General features: G+C 36.0%; 1 protein-coding gene across 1 annotated transcript; it reads left to right on the forward strand.

The window, feature by feature from the left end:
- Positions 1–1,138: 1,138 nt before the first annotated feature.
- On the forward strand, positions 1,139–22,630 carry LOC109411748 (dynein axonemal heavy chain 2). Its single transcript, XM_029864341.2, has 12 exons — positions 1,139–1,621; positions 1,702–1,870; positions 10,529–10,701; positions 11,073–11,732; positions 11,798–12,690; positions 12,863–13,319; positions 19,281–20,127; positions 20,354–20,554; positions 20,620–20,788; positions 20,858–21,192; positions 21,628–22,062; positions 22,195–22,630. The coding sequence occupies exons 1-12, from the start codon at positions 1,146–1,148 to the stop codon at positions 22,576–22,578; spliced, it is 5,199 nt and encodes a 1,732-aa protein (XP_029720201.2). The 5' UTR covers positions 1,139–1,145; the 3' UTR covers positions 22,579–22,630.
- The last annotated feature ends 861 nt before the right edge of the window (positions 22,631–23,491 follow it).

The raw sequence follows: 23,491 nt of genomic DNA on the forward strand, positions 1-23,491 counted from the left end.
GTAAAAAGCTAAGTGCGGATTATTACGAAATCATTTGCGAAATCATGCATTTGCGAATGTAGTCACGTAACTGTGGGATACTATTATACATCGAAATAGCCTAAGATACTATTATATGTCTAAGTAGTTTAGGGCACGGCATAAATATCACAAGGCAGGCTAGTAACCTATGTAAACATAAATTTTGGATGTAAACATGTGAAGTCATTCTAATCGTTCTTCACATGATCAAATTGATGTGGAGTACTAGATCGCCTCTGAACGATTTGAATTACGTCATTAAAAAACTGTCAGTTTTTCGGAAGATATCACCTTATAAATGTTGTACACCGTGGTCTAGGGGTGCTCCTTGCAAACAATCAATCCAGTATGCTATTAGTAAGAAATAGTTCCTGATTCTAAGCCTTCTCCCAAAAATTGGGATCATTTGGTTGAAAATTGAGACTGCACAAGCCCTTCAAAGTTTGTATGAGAATCACTATAGGAAAATGATGTTTTTCATTATATCGACCGTAGCATTTCCCCCAAGTGTCCTAGTAGGTTAGTTGATCCTTGGTACTCCTAGGCTATTCTATCAGCTATAACTTTGTCGAAGTGTGAATTTAAATTGGACGCCTCATTGATTAGTTATCGATTTGTAGCCAACTGGACAAACTTTAACAGTGATCCAACAATGCTTCATATGGCGCCAAAGAATAAACACTGAAATCATGGCTACTATGTTTCACAGCAAAATGCAGTGATGCCCACCGAAAGGTTGAACCATCACGAGTAAAGATTGCGATTGTGGATGAATAGCTATAACTAATTAATGAGGCATACAATTTGAATGCTGCCTTCGGCAAAGTTGAAGCTAATAGAGAGTCCTAGGAGTACCAAGGGTTAACTAGCCCGCAAGGGTTCATGAGGAAATGCTACGGTCGATTGAATGAAAAACATCGTTTTCCCATAGTAATTTCCATACAAACATCGAAGGGCTTGTGCAGTCTCAATTTTCAACCAAATGAGCTCCATTTTTGGGAGAAGGCATAGAGTCTGGTTACTGTGTAAATTTGTTTTATATTGATGGATTCAATAAAAACAGAAACATAGGAAATCTTATAAACATTTTGAAATGAATTATCTTTATTAATTTTAGACAACACATGGAAGCAAGTGTGGAACCTAATGAAAATTTTATCATACATTATGATGCCGTTGAACATGTGTCCAAAGTATTAAGAATCCTCAAAACAAAGGCTCATATAACTTTGGTTGGTAATGTAGGGAGCGGCCGCGAAACAATATGCCGAATAGCAGCCCATGTCACGAGGAACACATCTCTCAAGATAATGGATCTACCGTCCTCTGCTGAGGAAGAAAATGTAGATACGAGCATGACTAACCTTTTTGAATGCTGCAAGCATGGTCGAACATTGTGTGTAGTCAGAATAGACCATTTTAAAGAGATAAATACAAACCTACTTGACATGATCAACAGTATTATTGTGAACGGAACTATAGAAGGCTATTATCCATGCTCTAAGAACTCAAACAATATGGTATCAGAATGTACATGGCTGCAAATAAGAAATAATTTACATTTTGCACTTCTTGTTCCGGCGGATAGGTATCAATACTGGTGAGAAAATATACATACATGTTTCAATAGATTGATGTCAACTTACTTCTGGAACTAAATCTTAAACCATTTTTGTTTAGGGCTATTCAACAGACGTACCCATCCATGATGTCCAAAATCACAAAAAATTGCATTCATACCCTGACAGAAAAGAGTTTACACGAAATATCTGAATCTTATGTGAAGAAAAAAATTACTTTTGATGTCCCAATTATTCAAGAATCAACAAACGAATCCTCAAAACCCAAAGTGAGTACTTCATACAAGTTCAATATTAAAAAAAAAACTACACACCGTCTAGGCTATACAGACTGAGCATAACTTACACTAGGCAACGAACCCCTATGAAGAATTTTCCATTCGACGAAAAGTTTCCTCCGACTTGAGTAGGAATCAAACCCACACTTCGTGGTTTACAATACGCCTAAACAGCGGGTCGCCGTGAACCGCACGCCCACGAAGCCCACAAATCATGATCAGTGCGCAAAATATACGAGCAGACTCGTTGATGCTCACCGTGCGTCAATTCACATTCATAGTCAGCTGCTCCATAATCGAATAAGAATCAATGAATATTTGTTAACATCAAACAAAATGCTAATTCATATATTCACAATTATTATTCAACTTTCGAAACAATTTGTGAATGTTTCATGATGATTGCAGAAGTATTCAAGTCATGGTGATTTTATTTACATAGGTTTCAAATTTAATCTTCAGAGCCTATTTTCTCAATAGGGGTACTCACTAAACAGATCAAATAGCTGCGTAAGCCATGATTTTCTGCTTATTTGAAATGTTTCATAATTTTGCGAATAAAATAATCAAAGATTGCCTTGGTGATCGCGTTTAATCAGTTTACGCTGTTAAGTGAATCCCCCTAATGCCTATTTTTACAGATGGAACATACTTACTATTCACGGCAATAAATTGCTCATAAACCATTGACGTTTTGATTATATTGGACAGTGTTTTTAGTTATGACAAAAAAATCATGATCAGGGAGCAAAATGAACAAGATCTGTTCATTTTGCTCCCTGATCATGATTCTTTTGTCATAACTAAAATTTTTCCGTACTGGTTTATTAAAATAGTCTCATAATGTCCATTAGCAACTCAAATGGGTTACATAATGAAAAAATCATTGGATAAAATTTGGTATGGTTGCAAAACTCGATTTTTTCAGCACTCTTCGTAATTATCCAACCCGGCAAGCCTCGTGCTGAAAAAATCTACTTTTTGAAACTAGTAGCATATAGGCTTGCCAAGTTGAAGGTTTGTAATATTCTCCGAGGCTTTCGAAATCCAACAGGGCGCGTCCCCGGGTTGCGGATAGGGGGAAAAGGGAGATTTTTCACATTTGTACTGTAATCAGCCAATGTGGTATTATCTCCTATGGTGTTGTAGTGCGAATGAATGATCTCATTCTATGGGAATTCGAACCTTGTTATGTATTGTTTATCAATTTCAATTTTCTAAGCTTGATAAGGTTTTGAAGACAAACATGAGATGAGAGAATTGCCTAATAGGAAAGTCACATCAGCAAAGCTTTTACATATGGGTCATTCCACGCCAAGTGACCGACCGCTTGCAATCGACCATCACGGATTTGAACCAAATTTGGCTGAAACATTTGTTTAGATGGAAAAAGAAAAAATCCAAATTTTGGTGCCGATCGGATCACCCCTCGGCCCGTGGCAGCACCCCTCGTTTTGGCCAATATGAAAATTATCCTCTCTTACTTTTATTTTTATCATTGAAACGATTGCACCTACACATTTTCGACCTTCGGCTTTTTTAAAGGAAATCGTTCAGGGAATCCAGAAAAAATATTATTTTTTTCGTACAGTGTTGCCAGATATCATATTTTTCAATTTTAAAACTAAAAATCGATTTTTCTCAAAATACGTATATTTTGATTTTAAAAATTTTGATTCCATCGTGTTTATCAGACGTTTTTCTATCGAAAAAGCTTAACTCCCCAAAGTAATTTGCGTCGTTCCTGAGATATAGCGTTTTTAAGAAAAAATATTAATTTTTTCCATATAAAGTATCATATAAAATCAGGTGCAGTTTATAAATTTCGTAAAAAAAAAAACATTGTTCGATGCCATACAATCACGTTTTGTGCTGCTTTGAACAATATCGAGTATAAAAAGGATTAAAAAAATTGTAACAGTGTTGCCAGTTTACCTTTTTTATTATACACTGAAGCCTAACCTTCAAGTGTTTGACAATGTACAGGTTATTCTGAAAATGCGCACCATGTGTGTTGCAAGATGTGTGAACAGGATAAAAACAATACACATCTTCTCTAACGACCCTGCTGTTGACCTTTTCTTCACAGACAAACAGACGTAATACCTAGAAAAATTTTCGCGAAAATCCATCGCCTAGTTCACACTAGGTGAAGTGTCTAACGCTTAGAAAAATGATGTGCGCACCTCTGGTTGTGGAAGCTACAACTATAAAGGTTAAAAAAAATCGTTAAAACTGTGGTCGTTGGAGTTTTTTCCAATGTTACGTCTGTTTGTATGTGTTTTCTTGTTTATGGTCCTATCTGACAAAATGACCCGATAATTGTTAGTTTGATAGTTAGCAATAAAAAAAATGGTTTATTGGAAAAGATGAAGATAAATTGTTAAAATATAAAATGTATCTATTGTGAAATTCATTTCAATTGTCATTTTATTTATTTCAACGATGTTGTAGATGGAAGTGTTGCCACACATGTCATTTTTATTGTAAACATCTAATTTACACAAAAGCTTTCGTAAATAGATAACACCAAATAAAAACAAATGATTTCTGTTTTTATACATAACGAGCTCATTTGGCAACACTGCATGAGTATGAGCAGATGGCCACACAATTCATAATTGCTACTCCATGGTTAATCGCAGCGAACGATGGTCGCTTTAGTTGTGTGTTTGCTTATCAGCGACGACAGCAGCCACTTCGATCACTCACCAGCATTCTTCACCATTCGCCATTCATTCATTCGCTTGCGATCAAAACTGCGACGAACGGCAACGAATATCCATGTCAAGCAACTTGCGCATGGCTTTCCACTGGTGATGGGGTTACGTGCTTGATCACGACCATCCGTTTGCTGCATCTTTCTCGATTCGATTCAGCAAAAAGGAGTGAATATGAATGGAGTGAGGCGAATATACCGATCCTTAATATGATACTATACATTGTCGATCTGGGAGTCATCTATAATTGATCGAACAATCGATTTGATTTATCGGAATTAACATTCGCGTACAACCGATCTCTTTTCCATGCAAAAAAAAAAGCCTAAGAAAAGTAGGCTCTAGGGAGCAAACGCCACTAATCCATTTCACTCGGAAATTTTTGTTCATTCTTCGCCACGAAGAACAAACAAAAACTCAAACCATATGCAATCACATCAATAGACAACACAATGCCCAACACTGTTCTTCACTTGCCTGCCTGACATGATCTATTATTCGGCAATCCAGTAAGAGTAAACGCAATACCCGCACCTATTGTTTGCGTTTCCACTAAATACTAGCATACTTGGCAACACTGCCGTAAAAATCAATCAAAAGATATTTTACAGGGATTTTTATAAGGAGTTGTACCTTCGAATATAAAATAAAAATACTGAAGTCTGAGCTACCAGTTGCGCGACGATGCATAGTATCTAAAATTATCTAATTCCAAAGGATATCATACTTTATATTTTATCATATTCCATATTTTCAGGTTCAGCTTCTGAAATTAGCTGTGGGTCATTGAATGTAGTTATATCCAAATTACATTTTCAGCACTGTTGCTTATAAATACACTCAAACTGCACCTGATTTTATATGATACTTTACATGAATTAAAATGAATATTTTTTCTTAAAAACGCTATATCTCAGGAACGACGCAAATTACTTAGAGGAGTTAAGCTTTTTCGATAGAAAAACGTCTGATAAACACGATGGAATTAAAATTTTTAAAATCAAAATATACGTATTTTGAGAAAAATCGATTTTTAGTTTTAAAATTGAAAAATATGATATCTGGCAACACTGTACGAAAAAATAATATTTTTTCTAGATTCCCTGAACGATTTCCTTTAAAAAAGCCGAAGGTCGAAAATGTGTAGGTGCAATCGTTTCAATGATAAAAATAAAAGAAAGAGGGGATAATTTTCACATCGGCCAAAACGAGGGGTGCTGCCACGGGCCGAGGGGTGATCCGATCGGCACCAAAATTTGGATTTTTTCTTTTTCCATCTAAACAAATGTTTCAACCAAATTTGGTTCAAATCCGTGATGGTCGGTTGCAAGTTTTCACATTTTCTCGGTCACTTCATATGGAATGACCCATATGCAAATGCTATCCATGGGGTCATGTCTAGCATTCAATATGTATGGCAATGACTGATTCTTACCTAGCAGGGGTACTACAAGACCACGCGGACAATTCGATTAAAGGCTTAATTGGGGATAATGACACATTCTACCGTGACGTTACAACGTTTTGACGCATTCGTAGTCAGATTTTCCACTATAACTCATGAAAACGAGCGTAAACCGTAAAATATTTTTTCATATTCGGATTCCTTGTAAAATTTCTGATATATTTGACCAATTGAACATTTAGTTTTCATTAGAAAAACGTGTTCAAAATGCGTATTTGTAGCGTGACGTTACAACGCGCTGGAATCCGACCCTCTCTAACGCGCTACCCACATCTTAAAAAAAACTGCTCGGATTTTTATGATATTCTGATTTTTTTTTTCCACCATTGAAATTTATTGGTTTGTTCTTCAATTCAATGGAATAAAACATTTAAATTTCGGATTTGTTTTTTGAAAAATCGACTTTTACATTTCGTGACGTTACAACGCCCGTTCGATTTCAAACAGGGTTCTGTACGCGTTGTAACGTCACGAAAATGCACATCATGTTAGAATCAGCATAATCAGCCAAATTTACCCGAATTTGTGAATATATCATTGCATTATCTTCACTGCTGCAAGGGGAACTTTATTCTATTGAAAATCCGTTTTGTGATAAATGGCTCGGAGGGCCAAGTTTTTGCTATCAATAGTATGAATACTCCTTCATGATGGTTAATGACACCGGCACCCATCTTTGGTTTAGTATCACCCATATTCTTCTAGTTTTGTTCCAAAGACTAACGCGCTTTCGCACCGCCAGATATTTCAATTTTTCAGCATATAACTCATCACGCCGTTGAGATAAGGCACATTCTACCGTGACGTTACAACGTTTCTACGCATTCCTAGTCAGACTTTTCACTATAATTCATAAAAACGACTGTAAACCTCAAAATATTTTATCATATTCAGATTCCTTGTAAAATTTCCGATACGTTTGACCTATTTAACATTAAGTTTTCATTAGAAAATCTTGTTTAAAATGCGTATTTGTAGCGTGACGTTACAACGCGCTAGAATTCGACCCCCTCTACCGCGCAACCAACATCTTGAAAAATTTGCTCAGATTTTTATTTTAAACTGAAAATTGCTCCCACCATTGAAATTTATTGGATTGTTCTTCAATGCAGTGAAATAAAACATATACATTTCGAATTCGTTTTTGGATAATCGACTTTTACATTTCGTGAGGTTACAACGCCCGTTCAGTTTCAAACAGGGTTCTGCTCGCGTTGTAACGTCACGAAAATGCACATCATTTTTGAATCAGAATAATCAGACAAAATTGTTCAAATTTGTGAATATATTATTGCATTATTTTTACTGCTCCAAGAGCAACTTTATTCTATTAAAAATCCGTTTTGTGATAAATGGCTCGGAAAGCCAAGTTATTGCTATCAGCAGTATGAAAACTCCTTCATGAAGGTTAATGGTACCCATCTTCGGCCTAGTACCACCCATATTCATCTAATATTGTTTCAAAGACTAAACCGTTGATATTCATTACTTCGCACCGCCAGATATTTAGATTTGGAGCATAAAACTAATCACGCCGTCGAATTAAACATTTTTTCAATAATTTATGCAATGTCATTGATTCAATTAAAAACGCTTTAAGATGTGCGAGCAGTTATTGAACCAAAGACATACCTGAGGATCTGCATACCACTTAGGGGCATCAATTTCTGTGATCCAGAGACAAATAGACCTAATTCTGACAAAAAAATCCATCCTATATATGTCAGAGTCATAATTACTTAGAGAGTTAGTGTCTTTGGCAAAGTTGTTTGATAAGTCAAAAATTTACATCTGATTTACTATTTGATGTGAGATTCAGACATACTGGGCGATGCTTATTAAAAGTTTACAATAGTTTAAAATTTTCCAAAAAGTTTTCAACAAATTTTGATTAGTTGAGCAACTATTTTTTGGCAAAATCTTTGGGCACATTATAAGAAGTTACAACATGTTAACTATTTTTTGAAGAAATATAAAGTGCGTTATTTTTCTAAATTTCAACTACCACTAGTCAGTTAGAAACTTGAACCAAACGGCCTTTAAACTGAAAATTCTTGACAAGATAAACAACTTTTCCAAAGACATCAACATTCTAAAAGTCTAAAGTCTAAGTAATTAGAGTCCCGAGATATATGAGTTTCAATTTCGTAGGTGTTACGTCTGTTTGTCGGTGATTCATGTTACATCAAAAATAGATGTAACACTGACATAATATCCATCCCATATATTTCAAGATCCCAACTATTTAGACAGTTGGTGTCCTCGACAAAATTGTTTGGCTGGTCAAGAATTTTCAATTGATGGGTCGTATGATTAGGAGGCGCTAGAGGGCATACACACTATTAGTTTTACTTATCTTAGGATCGTGATTAATTGGAAAGATGGTTGCTTCATTAAAGTTGTTTGGTAGATCACTAGACTTTCAGTTTAATAGCCGCATGGTATTAATTTCTGCCACACAGTGGTAGCAGTTGCAAATTTTCAAAGGCATGCCACTTTTAATAATTACCCAAAACACATTCAACAAGCCGTAACTTTTTATAAAATATATCAAAAATTCTCAAATTTTGACTGATAGTTCCTCATCTTGTTATCTGTCATTTCTACAATTTTGGACTTGGTTGGTTAGCTCTACACAAAGATGGAGCGCTTTAAGCAGAATCATATTTTTGACTGTGTTCTATTAACTCTTATATCTAAGGAATAAGTGAATCAAATCAAATTAAATTTTGAGAGTTAAGAATTATATATTGATCTTTGATTACAATTTGATTTGAATACAATATGTCCAAAGTGAAAAAAGGTCCAGCTTGTAGAATACTTTTCAAGAAATTCTAGCCCCTTGCCTGCTTTTGCAAAATGGAAACTAACGTCTTCTAATGGCAAAATCTCACATCTATTGGTAAATCAACTGCAAGTCCTTTACTTACCAAACAACGTTACCGAAGAAATCGCCGCCTGTTGGTGGAACTTTAAATCAAACTGTCCATCAACTGTAAGTCTTTGACCAACTCAATAACTTTGTAATTTCGTCAGTGTTTCGCCTGTTGGCCACTCATATCACAGAAATTTTCGGTTTGAGTGGTATTAGATGACGATTAAAAATTTTTACAATATTGCAGTACAATTACATCGTAGATTTTGGCCAAACACCATCTCCCCCGTCCTTCAAAAATCTACGTAGTTTATTAGCCGGCAATGGTACGCAATTTATAAACGATATCTCGAAAAAGAGCTCATACACAACGAGAACGAAACTGTTTTGAATATAGAACTACGTTTGTCCAATTCAGAAGCCGTCCAAGCCAGAAAGATTTGGTCTTTTCCACAGAACTTTTTTTTCGTGACGTTACAACGCAAACTTCAACCAGGTGAAACTCAGGCTTCCGTGAACCGATTTTCTTTTTTTTTAGCTCATTTGAAAGATCTTTTCGAGTACAAAGAGCATACAAAATTTCATATTTGTAATGTTTTCCGCATTTGAATAAAGTTTAAAAATGTTGATTTTTCGTGACGTTACAACGCAATAAAAACCCATACTATGATCAGCCATATTTCAAAGCTGTAAAGTCTTCCGATTAAAAATCTTTTTTTGCTAAAAAATCTACATACATTTATCTACAAATGATGGAATACTTTTGAAAAATCAGTGTGTTGGTGTTTAAAATACGATAGTTTGTATGAAAAGTGTGCCTAAAAGACTTAAAATCACGATTTTAATGTTAATCTTAATCGTCGTTCAATTTATATTTATTGTCATACGAATATCATGTCGAATACATTTTTGGATGACAAAAGTAATGTAGAATGTGATAAAAATGTCAAATATGTCATTACTCAACTTTGAAAAATTGGTATTGATGATACGGGGCCCGTAGAATGTGTCTAATATATTTTCCAGAACTGAAGGGACATTTTTTCCGGTATGACTGGCGAGTCGGAGAGGGTAGAAGTTTCCGTTTGTTATAATTGACAAAATAAACAATCGGGCGCTTTTTCTTTCAATGACTTGCTTGGTATTTTGTGGATTATTGTTTTTTTGGTTTTGGAAGGTATGCGATTCACTATTGAGCCTTAAAATTATTTTGCATCTGAATAGCATTGATATCGTCAAGTCTGCACCAACACCCTAATTCCACACCAAAATACCCTTTTCCTATCCCATGGCGTTTATGTGGTCAGCAAAGACTATAGGGCACTGCACTGTTTTGATTTTGTATGGGATTTTGACGTTTCTTGGCCTTGTTGTTTACAAAATTTCTGTAAGAGTGAAAGAGAAGGGGAGAATTTCATGCAGTGCCCTATTCAGCCATTACCCCTCCTTATCATCGGCTTTGGACTGACTTGCGCTCTCATTGCCCCACCAAATGCTGCAAAATGAAAATGAAAATGAAACATGTTATCAAACTCTTATCAATTTGAACCTTTTATTTGATAGTTAACTATGGATTTAAACATTTTTAGCAAACACGAAAACGTGAAAGTTTAGTGCAAAGCACTGAAGAACGTTTGCAAATCGCAGTACACGAAGCTGTAACAAGGGTACATTCAGTAGTTTCTCAAGAATTGAAAAGTTTGAACTCAAATATACATGTACTCGACAGTTGGTACTTTGAACTACTTTTCACTTTCAACAGGTAAGTAACATATTCGGGGTTGTACATTTATTTTCGATAAACAAATGTGTTTAAAAGATCAGCACACACCGCTGTACCTTAACCCTTGAGCAGTCGCGTCTACGATCACCCTCAGCGACTCCACACCATGTGCGGTGTGAAGAACAATTCTGGCATAAAGGCTTTAAAAGCTATTAAAATAAACGCTGTGCACCACAAACCTGCTTTTTATTGTGTGTGTACTTAGTACACGATGCGACCGCTCTTAGGTTAAGGTACGGCTTATATTCTGGAAGTCATGTGCTCTTTTGAATTCAAATCACAAAAAAAAAAGAAAAAAAAATATACCTAACACGGTTTGCTCACACTAAATATGTTTTATGCATTTTTAGAATATTTCATATCAAACGAGACAGCATAGCCAAAATTTTCAAAAAATTTTCGAATGGAATTTTTCGCATCAAAGAAGCAACGGAGAATGTTGCTGAACTAAAAGTAGATTTGGAGAAACAACAGGAGCAAATAGAAATTTACCAACTGGAATTAAATGAGTTTATTGAAAATATCCAAACTCAAACGGCAAACGCTGATTTACAAAATCAGGAAGTTGCAGAAAAGAGAGAAAAAATTGGTGCTGAAGAAATTATATGCAAGGAGCTGGCAGCTATCGCTGAAACGGACTTAAACAAAGCAATGCCAGCATTGAATTCTGCAATAGCTGCATTAGATTCTTTAAATAAGAAAGATATGAACGAGATCAAATCATATGCACGGCCCCCTGTTAAAGTTGAACTCGTTTTGAATGCCGTAATGATATTACTAGGGAAGGAACCATCATGGACAGAAGCAAAACGGCAATTAGGAGAACAGAAGTTTTTAGATACTTTAAAAAATTACGATAAAAACAACATTCCGGAGAGTACACTCAAAACAATTGGAGGTTTTGTGCGAAATCCTGAACTAGAGCCAAATAAAGTTGGATTAGTGTCAAAGGCAGCTAAGTCACTAATGCTATGGGTACGAGCAATAGAAAATTATGGCAAAGTATACAAGTAAATATTTTCTTATGTCTGAAACAATCTAAGCAAACTAAAAAATAAAAATGAAAACATTATAGGTACGTGGGTCCAAAGATCAGAAGAATGGAAGATGCCACAAATTCATTGCGAGAAAAACAACAATCATTGCGAGAAGCTGAACAACGATTGATTGAATTGGCTGAGCAATTAGCTAAACTTAGAGAAGAGTATGACATCAAAATGGAATGCAAATATGCGTTAGAAGAAAAAGCCAAAGCAATGCGTATTAAACTAAAACGTTCGGAAACGTTGATCGACGGACTAAGTGAAGAAAATACACGTTGGAAAAATACAGCTGATGAACTCAAAACTCAACATTCGCACCTCATAGGAGATTCAATTATTGTTGCGGCGGCCCTTGTGTATTTTGGATCAATACCATTTGCTAAACGATATTCTCTGAAGAACCAATGGGCGATCGATCTTGAAGCACTAGAAATATCTTTCACTGAAAATTGTGGCACATTTAGTTACTTCTATTCTGTTGATACTTTACGAAAATGGCATTCATCTGGACTACCCAATGATGATTTGACTGTAGAAAATGCAACAATACTACTAAATAGCAGCTTTCGATCTCCACTAGTTGTAGATCCTCAAGGAGAAATCCGTCGATGGTTGATTCAAGAAGATCCCAAATTGATCAGTTATAACCTCGACGAAGACGTTGTACAATCCCACATAGAAACATTTGCGTACAATAATCAACATATTCTAGCGGTAAACTTGCGAGTGCCCAATATAAACCACTTCATTCAGTTACAAAACTATCACATGAAGCATCATAACGAAAAATCCGATACAACATTGAAGAATAGTACCCTGGTTGCCGTTACTGCCGAGGATGTCCCGTATCGTGACAAGCTGAAGAAAAATGCCAACATGATCAACTTTATTCTGGATAAATCAGGACTGGAAGTCAAACTATTAGGTATAAACATTTTCATTTATGTATCATAAATTGCTAAATCATGTGGGTGTTTCCACAACTGGCATAGGCTACAGATAGATGAAGTACACTTTTCATAACTACCTTTTCCTTTGCCAAATTGTTGGGATTTAGACAAATCACAAAAACATTTTCACGACGTTGTTTTTTTCAGTAACCTTAATCAAACACGAAAACCCATCTCTTGAGGAGCGTAAGGATGGACTAGAACAATCGATTATATCAAGCAACGAAACCCTGAGGGAGTTAGAGGAAAATATATTGAGAATTTTGAATCACAGCCTATTGCCGTTGATCGATAATGACGAATTATATGATACATTACAAATATCTAAACAAACCGCAAGCACTGTGACAGATGTACTGAAACATGCTGAACTGACTAAAAATGATATTGAAGCATCTCGAGAGATTTATAGATCATGTGCCGCAAGAGCTTCATTATTATTTTTCATTCTTGAAGACCTCAAGTACATTAATGTAGCATACCGGTTTAAACTCGATTGGTATATATCATTATTCGAGAAGTCATTAGAAAAAAGTGGAAAAGATCAGAATATTGAGGATCGCAAGAAAAAAATCATCAATTACCACACTTTTAATTTATTCAGGTGAGTAAAAGCTTTATTTTTTAACTCAATAACTCAATAAAGACCAAACTTTAAAGTCAATTATTTCGGTTCAGCAGAACTTCGGTCACTTTACAAAACGAATGGTAATATCAAAATAGCACACTTTTTTTTTGTAGTTGCATAAAGACCTCAAAATAAGTTATATAATGACCATGATGCAAGTACGTATTAATATCTATGCAACGTAGAGATACGAAGGCACAAGTAATCATACGCTTCCAAATTCTACCATTTTAAAACAAAGCGATTACGGCAGCGAATGATTCCGTTCTTTTTATTATCGTACTTGCTCATTTCTAACAAAAACCACAAAACTAAGAATCAAAACAAACAGAACTCCAATCCTTTTATTCTGAGTAGTTTCCCTATTGCAGTTGCATAATTCATAAACAGGAACAAACTTAATTCATGAGCAAGGATAACTGCCTTTAGGGGAAAGTAAGGTAAGATGCCATTTTTAACTTTCTTCGTTTTCAATGACAAATAGCCTCATTTGTTAGGCTTTCAAAATGGTAACAACAACTACTGCCCATAATCGCATAGTTGACGTAAGCGCCACTGTAGTTTTCAACACACTTTTGAAATTTTACCAATCTTTAATGAAAAGTTTATGATTTTTTTCACGTTGATATTATCTAGCTAGTGATTAGATCTTGTGCTCTATTGAACAAAACTGGTCACAATTAGGCACATTTGATAGATATTAGCTTGTCAGTGCTGACATTGTCAATGGTGGGTACGTCAACTATGCGATTATGGGCAGACTACCCGGATAAAAACTGACCATAGGGTGTTTGGTGAAAACCATTCCTGCACCATACAGTGTACCAGCTACAATAAAGTGTATTGTAATGAAATGGTTCGCTATACTATACATTTACATTGGATTTTTATGTAAAAATATATCATACTGTTTTTCTTACGTTTGAACCATTCACTTTTCCGAAACATTATTTTTCCGTGAATTTTTAATTATTTATTCAGTTTAAGATTTTTTCCGTGCTTCGTTTTGTTGATGTTTGTGACTTTTTTGATGCAAAGGAAAGGAAAGAGAAAAAAGTGAATAAGTTGAAACATCAATTTAAAGTCAATAACATGTTTAAACAAGTGTTTAAATCAGTGGTAAACCAGATGTCCTAAGAACTGCAGGTCCAAGAAGCATTCCAAGAGATATGGTATGGTATGATAGGTGTGTAGGGTGCGATGAGAGAAATACGAATGTAGGCCAACCCGGAAAGATGCAGGTCAGATTACCGTAAATCAGTGGATGAGTTCAACACTATTCTTTCGGTATTTGCATTTAGGGGAGTTTTCTCGTCTTCTCTCACTTGCCTTCGACCACAATCGAATCAAATGCGATTGACAAACTTTATCTTTGACGTAGAGCCATCTTTAACATATGGACTGAACCAGTCTTGTAAACATTCGACATTTTTCACTACCTTCATTTCGATGCCGCAGTCGGGTGTCAGCTTGCTCTGTTACATTCATGCGCTACCGTTACCTCTTACACACAACACGAGCGGTAGGACGAAGATCAATAAACATAGAAAAGGGCCAAATTAATGTCGTCTGACACGATGACATTTGTCTAATTCTAGCTTTTCGCATGGATTTTAGCCAATCCCGATTATGAATGTTAATATTAGTTTATTCTTGTTTGTTGCATTGAATACAACACACATATGGCCATCACAGCTCTCATTGTGGAAGAAGACAGGAATAACAAAAGCCGAACCGTCTCCCGAAGACGCAATCGTGGTCAAGTGCATTCGTTTGACATTTTTGTTTCGTACGGTAGTTTGATTGCTTGTGTTGCGAATGTCGGAGACAAAGGCAGCCGAATATCGACGAAAAGGTGTGAATGACTGTGATCTCTAATAAGACTGGACTGGACTGAACACTGAAATGACTTCTAATATAGGTTCGTCTGCTGGTTCGCTTTTTAACCTAACTTATATTTGAATCGAACTTGACAGTTTTCTCATGAGTTGTTATGTATTTCAAACTGTAGTCAAACTGGTGCCTCAATATTGCAATAACGGTTAAGCACGCTGTAATGATACTTATGTACCTCGTCACCCACTTCATGCAACTACATTAGTGGTCTAATAACACTTAGCGCGCTCGGCATAGTTCCATCATGCCGCTCAAAGTGTTGCCACAAATAATGCTTAGTTTGCAAAACCCAGTTATCTGGCTGGTGGGGCATGGGAGCCTAAGCTTCAACTGTTAATGCAATCAGAGACTACTCAGACTTAGACGTGGGCGATCCTATATATGAAGGGTTATCGAAAACGCTCTGGAGAATTTCCAAAGCGTATTCTTATAAATCTAGTAAGCCTAAGGTGCCATTAACAGGAGGAAAATGACAAGATAATATAACAATATATGGTTTATGTAATGTAAAACAATACAACATAACAAAAGAGAACCATTCCAAAACCATTTGATTAAATGTATAACCAGTATTGAGTATTTTATGCTTTATTAGACTATTGTGCAAATATTATTTGCACAGTGACTATTTGCACACCTCACTTAACATACTCGCTTTCTCACGGTTACCCCGACAACAACTTTTTTTCCTCATTGTTATTATTTTGAAGAGTATGATTATTGTGATTGATCGACACAGTTGAGTGAAACTTTCAGTAGAACCGGCGAAGAAATGCGGAATGAAGCTTATGTTTTCAGGCATGGGGGTTCTCGGATTGAATAAAAGTGAATCCATAGCTGTGGAAAATATCTGTGGAACCAGCAAGATGAACCTGGAGATTCCAGAAACAATGTGAAGATTCATGGAGTCGCAACCTAGGTCGGAGTGAAAGGGTTTTGTTGAGATGGACAGTGTGTACTTTATGTTGTACTCCTCAAACCTCCGGTCACAGTCAGAAAGCTGGCAAATGTATGATTAGGTAGATAAACTCTCAGAGCGTACGGACAGGGCACGTCTGAGATGAAACAGGGACTTCAGGTTCACAAGATGGCTCGCGGAACAACACGGGTAGAAACTGATCGCCAAAGCACTCTCAGACACTCACCCGGTCCCCACACATGCAGATCCACCCGACTTCACCAGACTGCCGACCCAAAATCCCAGTCTCCTCCCTGACGTATCCCTAATATCCCTACGAGCTGAACGACTCCCCACCCTTATCACGACCTACCATGTCCCCTACACAGGTACACTATTCATAACTGCATCGCACAACCCGGTCTGGAACGAATTGCCAGCGCATCACATGGGAAAAAGCTATTCCTTACACGAAATCTGCCCGAAAAAAAAAACTAGATTCGGTAAAGGTCGTCAGGTTGCATGTGAGCTCGTCTCACTTGTTTTGGTAGAATGTCAAGTATTTAGATGCATACGCCTACTAATATTAGTGAGTGTGCAAATTGAATCTCACTAAAACAAAACTGCACTAGAGTCTAGAAATTCATAAAATCGTCAATAGTGAAATTACAATTAAAAACAATTTATTTACGGTACATTTTATTGTTTGAAACCATTCATGTACCATACAATGTACGGTATATTTAAACCCACGTATCAGTATTTTGAACAATTCATTAACAATAAAATGTATGGTTTTGCAAAAAAATATATATGGAGAAAAATATTTTTTTATATTGTTACGATACTTAACAACCTGTATAATATATTGTAAAAATCTTATTTACAATTCACGGTATAGGTGTCTACATTACATCTTATTGTTTTTGTATTTTTTATTTTTACAGTGGTGTCTATTGTAAGAATATGGTTCTAAATAGTACTGTTACAATACAACGTTCGGTTTTTCTACTGTATTTTTTATTCGGGTAGACAATATTTGCTCGATACTTCAGCAAAAATATTCACTAAACTATTGCATTTTTATCGATTTTCACCAATTTCAAAAACTGATTCGAAAAACGGAAGTGGTGCAAAAAGGCCATCTGCCATGGGGTAAGATGCCACTTCATGAAAACATTCAAAAATTACGCCCATCAGTTTTCGGGCATTTCCGACTCCCTTTCCTCCCTCGGTCACGTATACTCAATACATGGGGTGTCACCCCCTTCCACGCTAAACGATGGTCATCATATTTGAATGACCCCTAACATGGTTAGCGTAGACATCAAAAACCATGCGCCTCCATGTGTGCCTAAATCTTCTTAAAAACACATGGCTTATAATAAAACCACCCGAAAACCTTAATGACAAGCACAAAAAACCGTAAGTTGACAATTTTCATTGGAAAATCAAGAAAAAAAATTCGTGGGTTTGGCGGCCTGGCTTCTAGAATGTCCGATTGTGTATTTAGTCAATTATGACAACCGGACACGCTGGTTTTGTTCGCTTTTATGTCAATCTGCAGAAAAGTGCTTTTTCAGTTTTGGATAATATGCGATTCTCATTTGAGCCTTAAAAATCTCTAAACTCGTGGTGTACGATGCTAATCCCATTATTTCAAGTTGGGACAAACTTATGTCGCATAGGTTGTTTTGTCGCAACAAATACAGGTTGCGACATTGTCATTATTGTTGCGCGATGGCTGAATTTTGATTCACTGTGCTTGGGACTACCTTTCTCCTCATTGTGTAAATGCTGGAATCCTAATACTTTTCAATAAGCAATACTAGCGCTGGCCGCGTCCGAATGCAGGTCAATTCAGGATAGGAAAGGAAATAATGATGTGAATCTCGCCTAGACCAATTACCGAGGAATTCTCTGCGTTACTACTAGAAATCACTAGGAGTTTGGACATGGGAAGAGAATATGTATTGAGGATTTTGTCTTGGTAAACAAATTGCTACAATCACTTTGTTTTGTTTTGATATGGTAACAAAGACAAAAATCAGAAAGATCTCACCCAATTATGTATCGTTGGATTGCCGCTTACACGTCTCGATTCCTTCAATTTTTTTGTACCGACGACAATATATCGGTTGCCACTAAATGCGGGCCCATTCACTTCATTTTTCCACTTAACTTTTCTTCCGCACTACTTCTAGACACGTCACGAAAACTCGCTGGAAGGCGTAGCACCAGCCGATTGGAACACGCGCGGAGACGAAAAAACGTGTGACAGAAAACACGAAAGCAGCCATCCACGCGCACAGCTTGCTGCGCCGTTCACAAATTTAACGTAACGCTCAGGGGGGGTTGGTATGGCCGAGTGTTACGACCCATACAAAAATTTTAGGATTTTCATACAAAAAAAATGTTACGGTGGGGGGAGGGGGGTCTGAAAATCTTAATTTCAGCGTTACGTAATAAATGGATGCTGCCCAATAACAAACTTTATTCGTTGAAAAACTAAGCATGTGGGAACAAATCACAAAGCTTTGTGAAATGGTTCAAATAGCTACTTAAGTTTAGCATACACTCAAAATTAAAACCGTAAACCGCTGATTATAAATTATCCTGATTAAACGTCGCGATCACCAAGGCAATCTTTGAATAGATATTCCATTTTCAAATTCATGATAAATATATTTCAATAATCAGATAATCATAGCTTACGCCGTTTTTTTTACTTATTTGCTTAGTGAATCACCATCTGTGAGAAATCGAACAACAATCATATGATAATCTGTGGGAAAGTAATGTTTCCAATATAAGGTTTTGAGGTGATTTAGTAATTGCAAAACCACAATCACTTGAATAAAATTCTTTGGACTATAATTTGCATAGAAAAGAATTTCTTTTTCATGAAATGTATATAATCATTGGACAAATGTACAACTCGAGCGAAAACAAAAACTTCATATTGAAACTTGTTGTACAAACAATTAGGTATTGTTTTTCAACTAATTTTCAATTTAGAATTGCTTACCAATGGAATATCCCGCTTTTAATAAAAACTGGCCATAAAACTATCATACGATTTTCATTCAGTATAATGTTAAATGCAATATTTAAATCCTTTTTATGTTTGCTTTTATTTTTAGATATACGTGTGCCGCACTGAGTCTACCAGATCAAACTATTTATGCATTTCATCTATGTGTTTGTATATTGCTTGAAGCTGAAGTCGTAAGTCCCAGAGAGTTTTCGTTTTTTCTAAATGGAGCTGGAAAAATCGACAGGCATGAGCAAATAGAAAACCCAAGCTCAGATTGGATCAATCCCCTACAATGGGATAATATTACGGAATTGGACAAGCTACCCGGGTTCCGTGGAATTGTACAGTCATTTGAAGAAATCAACGAAAGTTGGAAGACATGGTGCTTAGCAGAATTCCCTGAACAAGAAACCCTTCCAGAAAGTTGGGATAGAAATCTTACTCTTTTCCAAAAATATACTTTAGTCCGAAGCATACGATTGGATAGAATTGTCCCATGCATGAAAAGCTTTGTGGCAACTAATCTAGGAAAAAGATTCGTTGAGAATAATTCCGGATCACTTCAAGACTTTTTAGAAATGTCAACTCCAGCTACACCAATTATTATTGTTTCGGATGATGAAGGCAACCCCCTGGATGAATTAGATAATCTTATCAAATCATACAAAGACAAATCAAATAGAATTGTTCAACATGTCGATATGGAAACAGAATCTTTTGCAAGCACTGTAAAGCATCTGAAAAATTGTGTGAAATCACAAAACTGGTTATACATAGATCAATGCTGGCACTCAAAACAATTTGTGGCTAAATTTGATTATATTCAGCAGTACCTGAGTATTATAGATCCAAAATCCGATTTTCGTCTATGGATAGTAATGCAGAACAAAAGAGCACAATTACCCGTTCATATGCTGCAAAATTGCCTAAAGTATATGTGCAACTATCCAACAGTAAGTGTGATGTTATTTTTGAATGAACGATATTGTTGGATCATTCTGATATAATTATTACTCGTTTAGTTCACTATCCTATTATTTTATAACAGCAAATCTCTTTTTCTTTTCATTTTTAATTTCTTCTCTATTCTCTTCTGTTTATTTTCGAGGTTACCAATCAACTGTGTCATAATTCACTATTACAGTGAGTATCATTTAACATCTAACAATGTTTTTACAGGGTATAAAGCACAACATGAAAAGGATCTTCGAGCAAATTGGGGAAGAGTCATTTAAAAAAATTGATAAGTCCAAATATCATTTAAATCATAAAAAACTGATATTTGCGTTGGCGTTTTTCCATGCCTTACTGATTGAAAGAAACAAGTATTTCGATTTAGGATGGAATATGCAATACAACTTTACAGCAATGGATTATAAGGTGTGCAAAGAAAAAAAATATTCCCATCATATATTACAAGTTAACTAAATTCGGTTGTTTCTTAGCTTTCAGAACGATTATTGGCTTACAGCTTCGATAAATTAATGGACTCAAAACATAAAAATAAGTCACAATCTAGCAGTGTTGTTGATTGTAGATCCTCTTCAAACGAAGGTGGAGATGGTTTGCAATGGCCCTTCATCAGAAACATTGTACTTCAGGTTGGATATGGAAGTAAGTTGGAGCGATTTGTTAATTTAAGTGATGCATCTTCAATAATACTATATCTTCACTTCTTTTTAGCACAATTCACCGACACCTGGGATCAACGAATTTTTGAAACACATTGTAAAAATATCTTTCATAAGGAATCAATTGAATCATCACAGTGTGCTTTAATACCACATGAAGATCCGTATCAAATCCCACGGAATGGAAATTTTACGTCATATTTAAACTTCATAAAAACCCAACTGCCCCAGGAAGACGGCACCAAGGTGCTCGGACAACATGAAAACGCAAACATTAAATATTTGGAATCTCGTTCAGCGTACGCTCTGAAGATGCTTTGTCTTGTGCAATTGCATGGGGAAGTTGCAGTATATGATCAGCAGCATGAAGTAACAAATCTAGATAAGGTATGCTTGTTTTATCTATGTTTGAATAAGGATATACCCTCAAATAAAACTGCTTTACGGTAGACCAGTTTAATACACTGTCGATGCACAAACGGTGTAGCAGATATTTGTCCACTTCTAATGGATTCTTTAGAATATTTATACACCATTTACTGAAACTGTCATTTATAGAATTGGCACGTAAAATGGACTATACAGAAGATACTACTCGCTAACGACTTTTGAATGTATGTTTCGTATATTTCCTTAGATCCTAAGATAAGCCAAAATGCCATTACATCATGTATCGAAAACCGAAAACAACACAAGACCTTGTAAATAGTGTATGCGTTCCACTTGGACCCTAACCAAAATACTAACTGATATCGGCTCGCATCCCGAAAACTTATGACTAAGCCACTATTCTTATCCTCAAATTATCTTGTTTATTCACAGGCGAAGAAAATAATGCTAGAGCTGTTGGCGATGCTTCCTGTACGACTAGATTACGATAACGCTACAAGAATAGTGGAGGTGAATAAAACGCATGTGAACACCTGTTTGCTGTACGAAACAAATGAATATAACGCGGTGCTTGATCAGATTAGGAGAAATCTTGAAATAACTTTGAAAATGTTATCTGGTGAAATAAGCATCACCTCTGAGTTGCTCAACCTCTTGCAAGATTTGCAAAACAACAGAATTCCCTCGGCATGGAGGTCTCAATCATATCTATCCTATTCTACAAACAAACACCTTTCTGATTGGATTCTTGAACTGAAACGTCGAGTTAACCATTTGCGCAAATGGACTGAAACGGGTCAACTATCAGCAGATTTTACTTTAGGATTATTACTGAATCCCAAGTTATTTATTCAAAGCGTGATGAGGGTAAGTCGCAGTTTCATGGCATAGTAGCCAGCCAGCCTCTTGACTCATTTTGTAGGTTTTCTTACAATCAAAAATTAAAAAAAATGTGTACGGCGTTCATGATTTTATTTAATTCAATCTAATTTTTTACAGATGCATGCTGATTTGTACAAAATTCCATTGGTTGACCTTACTTGGGAAGTTTCAGCACTTCAAGCAATGAAACCAGTAATTCGAGTACCGATACAGGATGGATTTATAGGACGTGGTTTTTATCTATACAATGGTGGTTGGGACATACAAGACCAGTGTCTAGCGGAGCCAAAACTGTTGAAACTCATTAATCGCATGCCTCCAATTCTGTTTAAACCGATACGAAGAAAAGATCGCAAAGCCAAATCTGGTTATCAGTGCCCTTGCTATTACAATTCAAGAAAAGATGCAGGCTCATTCATAATGGAAATTGAGCTAAACCCTGGAAGCAATGTGATGGACACCTGGATCAAAATGAATACTTGCATGTTGCTTAATGAATAAAAATTGATTTAAAATGATTGCCATTGAGAAATTATCGTCATTTTATTTGTATAATCTTCACATATAACCAATGCGGTAAGCGCATGGATATACAACATAACAATGCTCGTCACCCTCAAGAGTTCGGTTACTGGTCGGTCCTTGACTTTCTTGGGCAAAGTGTATATTCGTGTCTGCCACCCGATATACGCATTCAAAATAATCATCAACAGAAGAGACTCGTACTGAATAATTCAAGCCTAACTTTACCAAACACCGTCCGTATCTAACAAGATATTCGAACGGAGAAAATCGAAAGGGAAATTCGCTGTTCCTATAGCAACTCATACATTGAGCATTTCAGAAACGTGAAAAATCCGGATATTTTTTCACAAATCATCAATAAAGGTGAGTGATACAAGTAGTCCTTAACGAAATTCAGCGCCGAAAATCTCTTTTTTGTTTACATATGTTACATACGGTATTTGGTAAAGTTAGGCTTGAATTGTGGAAGTAGTCATTGAACACCAAGTTGAGTAACAGACTTTGTCTCAGTTGGGACGTTACGCCAAAAAAAAGAATAGTACCCGTTTCATTAGAAATCCAAAGTTATAAGATGAATAATGTTACCTCGGCAACGATCGTAAGAACTCATGTAAAATAAGTGTAGTTTTAAGGTGAAACATCAGAGAATACAAATATGGCTGCCACAATGGCCAACTTGAATCCCTACTCACGATTTCAAAAGCGCTAATCTTGAAAATTCGTAGAAAAATAAACTTGATTTTTATAATTTGCAAGTTGTTGTGGTCAAGATGCCACTTTCTGAAAATGAGATGGTCACCTTGTACTGGTCTTGCAACTCAAATGAGTTGCATTATGAACATTATGCAACTTTTTTTATTATGCAACTCATTTTAGTTGCATAATGAAC

This window comes from Aedes albopictus, chromosome 2, assembly GCF_035046485.1.
Source record: "Aedes albopictus strain Foshan chromosome 2, AalbF5, whole genome shotgun sequence".
NCBI classification, from domain to species: Eukaryota; Metazoa; Arthropoda; class Insecta; order Diptera; family Culicidae; genus Aedes; species Aedes albopictus.